The sequence below is a fragment of the Branchiostoma floridae genome, chromosome 11 (genome assembly GCF_000003815.2).
Source record: "Branchiostoma floridae strain S238N-H82 chromosome 11, Bfl_VNyyK, whole genome shotgun sequence".
NCBI lineage: Eukaryota > Metazoa > Chordata > Leptocardii > Amphioxiformes > Branchiostomatidae > Branchiostoma > Branchiostoma floridae.
The window spans coordinates 22,236,289-22,240,914 of NC_049989.1; the positions used below are offsets into that span (position 1 = coordinate 22,236,289).

The following is a 4,626-nucleotide window of genomic DNA, read 5'->3' on the forward strand; positions in this document are numbered from 1 at the left end:
GGGCGAGAAATCAGTGACGTGGCAGGATTTGAACCAATGACCCTTCGGTCCCGGGCCAAACACCATATTATTATACCAAAATGCAGTTGTTTGTTTGTTTGTTTGTTTATTTTGATCTCCAATTAGAGTTACAATTGTAATTTAGTCAAGCTACTGGATATGACTTTGAAACAGTCAGACATTTCAGACAGCATCCGTCATCTTTCGTCACAGGTACTGTCGTTATGCAACAAGACCCACACCTAACTGAAATAACAAAACTTACCCATTACGACAAAAGCCTCATCATGCGGGAAGTCATAGACGACAGCGCGGGTCGAGCCGTGCGCCTCGGACCGGATGGAGCCTCGGTTCCGCACGCCGTCATAGTACTCCATAACGGCGACGGTGTAGCCCAGATCCACCATGTTACACTCTACATACGCCTGGTACACACTAGGCAGGGCCGGGATCTGGACAGGAGTAGAGCAGGGTTTAGCAAACACACGTGACCGTGTAGCCCAGATCCAGTAAACACACATAACCGTGTAGCCCAGATCCAGTAAACACACATAATCGTGTAGCCCAGATCCACCATGTTACACTCCACATACGCCTGGTACACGCTGGTCAGGGCCGGGATCTGGGCAGGAGTAGAGCAGAGTTTAGTAAACACACGTGACCGTGTAGCCCAGATCCACCATGTTACACTCCACATACGCCTGGTACACGCTGGGCAGGGCCGGGATCTGGGCAGGAGTAGAGCGGAGTTTAGTAAACACACATAACCGCTATGGTGTAGCCCAGATCCAGTAAACACACATAACCGTGTAGCCCAGATCCACCATGTTACACTCCACATACGCCTGGTACACGCTGGGCAAGGCCGGGATCTGGGCAGGAGTAGAGCAGAGTTTAGTAAACACACATAACCGTGTAGCCCAGATCCAGTAAACACACATAACCGTGTAGCCCAGATCCACCATGTTACACTCCACATACGCCTGGTACACGCTGGGCAAGGCCGGGATCTGGGCAGGAGTAGAGCAGAGTTTAGTAAACACACATAACCGTGTAGCCCAGATCCAGTAAACACACATAACCGTGTAGCCCAGATCCACCATGTTACACTCCACACACGCCTGGTACACGCTGGGCAGGGCCGGGATCTGGGCAGGAGTAGAGCAGAGTTTAGTAAACACACATAACCGTGTAGCTCAATAAACACACATAACCGTGTAGCCCAGATCCACCATGTTACACTCCACATACGCCTGGTACACGCTGGGCAGGGCCGGGATCTGGGCAGGAGTAGAGCAGAGTTTAGTAAACACACATAACCGTGTAGCCCAGATCCACCATGTTACACTCCACATACGACTGGTACACGCTGGGCAGGGCCGGGATCTGGACAGGGGTAGAGCAGAGTTTAGTAAACACACATAACCGTGTAGCCCAGATCCAGTAAACACACATAACCGTGTAGCTCAATAAACACACATAACCGTGTAGCCCAGATCCACCATGTTACAGTCCACATACGCCTGGTACACGCTGGGCAGGGCCGGGATCTGGACATAATGGTGACAAATTTGTAGCTTTTAGTAGGTCGTCCTTGATCTGAATTGCAATCAACATGTTTCAGACTTGTATCATAGTTAGTGTGAGTGTGTGAGTGAGTGATCATGGGTCTGTGTATTAGTGAGTGAGTGAGTGGGTGAATGAATGAGTGAGTGAGTGAGTGAGTGAGTGAGTGTGTGAGTGTGTGAGTGAGTGAGTGAGTGTGTGATGAGTGATTGGGTGAGTGAGTGAGTGTGTGTGTGAGTGAGTGAGTGTGTGAGTGACTGAGTGAGTGAGTGTGTGAGCGAGTGAGTGAGTGTGTGAGTGAGTGAGTGTGTGAGTGAGTGAGTGAGTGAGTGAGTGAGTGTGAGTGAGTGAGTGAGTGACTAAGTGAGTGAGTGAGTGAGTGAGTGAGTGAGTGAGTGAGTGAGTGAGTGAGTGTGTGAGTGAGTGAGTGAGTGAGTGAGTGACTGAGAGGCTCACCTGTGGCCCCCCGTTAGCCGGCCTGTCCGTACAGACTGTCCAGTCCCTCTCCGCAGTCACCACCCCCATGAGGACCAAGGCGACAGGCAGGAACCGGAGTCTCTCCATCCTGTAAGGACATGCTATCTATTTAGAACTACTTGTTGTGTCAATAAACTGCTGTTTGCCATTATGATAAGAGCCACATTTCAGCTGGTTAGAATTATCCTGGTCTGATACCAATCAAATAAACTTCTACATGTACATTGGTCGGACAAACTATCCATGAACACCGAACTAGAACTACGTGTCATCAGTACATCTTTCTGCTGAAAATCAATCAATTATAGTGTTCAAGGCCTCGATTTTTCCTATTTGTTGTCTTTGCTAACGTTTTGCTTCTCTTTGGGTGGATCCATGAAAGGAAGCTAATGGTAAGACCCAATTTAACAAACAAACTAACAAACACCATTGTTGCCTCAAAAACGTACTACAGTCAAATCAGTAGAAGTTATGTTGAATGTAAACTGTGTTGACATAATTTCACCTATACGTATACAAACTAGACAAAGGCTACAGGTGAATGGGAAAATGACCAGACCAAAGTGTTCTACAATCCAGGGTTTAGTCAGACTAGCTAAGATGAGGCAGTCAACAGAACTTCCAAACTCAAAGTTAGAAATTCAGACCAGAAAAGGAGATTACTTTTTCACTTGCCTCATGTCTCTGCAACCCCCTGTTCTTGCTTTATTCAGCCCAAACTTGTGATGAACAACAAAACTTAACAGAGAAGTGATTAACACCCACCTGCTGTGAACTGTAACACTGTAACAGTTGTATTAATAATTTACCAGAAAGTCTATTGGTTAAAGTCCGATCTTTTTTGGTCGGGAAAATACCAAGCAGATGCTAGGGTGCAAGATCGCAACTTTTCAAGCTTTTTTAATTTTAGTATCCGGGCTTCTCTGAATTTCCGTATTCATTGTGGCGGGTGATTTTAGTGAAGCCAGTCTGTTAGAAAAGAAGTACTTGATTAATTTCTATTCTTACATCTGCTTGGAGATGAAATATCTATTCGCGAGCTGCAGTACTGCTCAACTCCGCACGAGGCGCTGCGCGCTACTTCTTCCTGTCAACATGGCGGCTGTGATGGATCTGTGGGGTCATTGCTAAGATTGTGGAGCCGACAAGCCCGGTGTATCGGCTCCATCTGCGGCCAGAGCGCCTGACTTCAGCCGGCACACCCTCCATCTTCTCACCACCAACACCACGGCCCGGTAAGTCCCGCCACCGAGCCGCTAGCGACGCGTTTCTACCGGGCCAAGCCGAGCGCTGTAAAACCGCCTCCATGTCAATAATAATGCGGTTTGTTGTGTTTCTAGTCCCGTCTGCTGTGAGATCGGCAGTCCTGGGACGGGCAGGGGGTAGAGGAAAATACCAGGTTTTAGGGGATCTGTTTTCCTTAGAAAGGATCCCCCCGCAGTGCATGTATGTGGAGAGGTACGGTGTGTGTCTAAATCCCGGCCGTACGTTATTGACATGCAGATCCGGTGTCACAGATAAATCAGCGCCACCTGTTGAGCCGGTATTAATGAGAAGGTTTACAGCCGGGATCTTAACAACCACTGCGCGGTTAGAAGGAACCTTAACCCTGTAATCCTACGTCTTCAGGTGTAAACACACCTGTACCAGTGCTGTAGGTACCTCTGCCGAAGTTCTAATATTTTTCACAATGTGCATAAATCATTATAAACCACCTGTTGGCTCTATATTGGTATCCTCCGTCTCCAAGCAGATGTCAGAAGGTAATTGTATTGTTTTTCTGACATCCAAACACCCCTGTCAAAATGTTGCTGTTACTAATGGTTTTCCCTCCCGATATCTGCTTGGAAATGATATCCCAACTCAATACAGTACAACTGATCGCTGTGTGTGTTTACATCTGGGAATGGTCACACTCATGACTGGACAAGTCAGCAGATTAGATTACTGGTTGATATTTAGATTAGCAGATCAAATTACAAATCGATATGTTGAATGATATTTTATGCTCGGCTTGCTTTTTCCCTGCCAGTGTGTCGCCATCGTCGCGATTGTTCGGAAAGGCTGATCTCCAGTCTGATGTCTGCATGTGCAGTGTGACGTATCGTGGGTAACATGTCAAAGTTGAAGGCTTCTGGGACATAACAAAGATTCACCTTTGACCTTGTGCATGTGTAGTTCGAACCCTGGGCCAGCTTATAGGAGAGTAATTGGCAAATAGCCCTAATTTTTGTGCTTCTAGGAAAGGCCTTTTACTCGGCGCCGGACATCGCAATTTTTGAAAATGGCTTCTAAAACATTTAGCAATTTATTCTCACCCCTGCCAGGACACATGATACATGTAACAATTGTGTGTCTCCCCTGTCATGTGTGAAACATTCAGCCATTAGGCCAGACCATATCATAGGATCTCTTTCAATCTGAAGCTGAAAATCAGCAAGAGGTTCAGATGAAAACAGGTCGGGTAGAATCTGACTATTATACAGTATCATACACACACACACATTATACAGTATATTCCCTCCCTAAAGGTGACGTTACAGACTAAATCTTTCTCAGAGTCAGTTTTTATGTTGATCTTAA

The 4,626-nt window shown here is 46.8% G+C and overlaps 2 protein-coding genes and 1 long non-coding RNA gene across 3 annotated transcripts in view; 1 reads left to right on the forward strand and 2 right to left on the reverse strand.

Moving 5' to 3' along the window:
• LOC118425403 overlaps positions 1-1,455 on the reverse strand; it is a 12,868-nt gene extending 11,413 nt beyond the window's left edge. The window contains exons 1-7 of the mRNA XM_035834212.1: positions 1,321-1,455; positions 1,215-1,280; positions 1,083-1,148; positions 945-1,010; positions 807-872; positions 663-728; positions 266-452 (exon numbers count right to left, since the gene is read on the reverse strand). Coding sequence (XP_035690105.1) covers positions 266-452; positions 663-728; positions 807-872; positions 945-1,010; positions 1,083-1,148; positions 1,215-1,280; positions 1,321-1,455 — 652 coding nt within the window. The remainder of the gene's footprint in view (positions 1-265; positions 453-662; positions 729-806; positions 873-944; positions 1,011-1,082; positions 1,149-1,214; positions 1,281-1,320) is intronic.
• A 5-nt stretch (positions 1,456-1,460) lies between these two features.
• Positions 1,461-3,032, reverse strand: LOC118425469. Its single transcript, XR_004832298.1, has 3 exons — positions 2,809-3,032; positions 2,023-2,131; positions 1,461-1,550 (listed from the first exon to the last, which is right to left on the reverse strand). It is a non-coding gene; the product is annotated as an uncharacterized LOC118425469 (long non-coding RNA).
• A 35-nt stretch (positions 3,033-3,067) lies between these two features.
• LOC118425404 (membrane-associated phosphatidylinositol transfer protein 1-like) overlaps positions 3,068-4,626 on the forward strand; it is a gene marked incomplete in the record, with an annotated part of 28,245 nt that continues 26,686 nt past the window's right edge. Inside the window, 1 exon segment of the mRNA XM_035834213.1 lies at positions 3,068-3,278.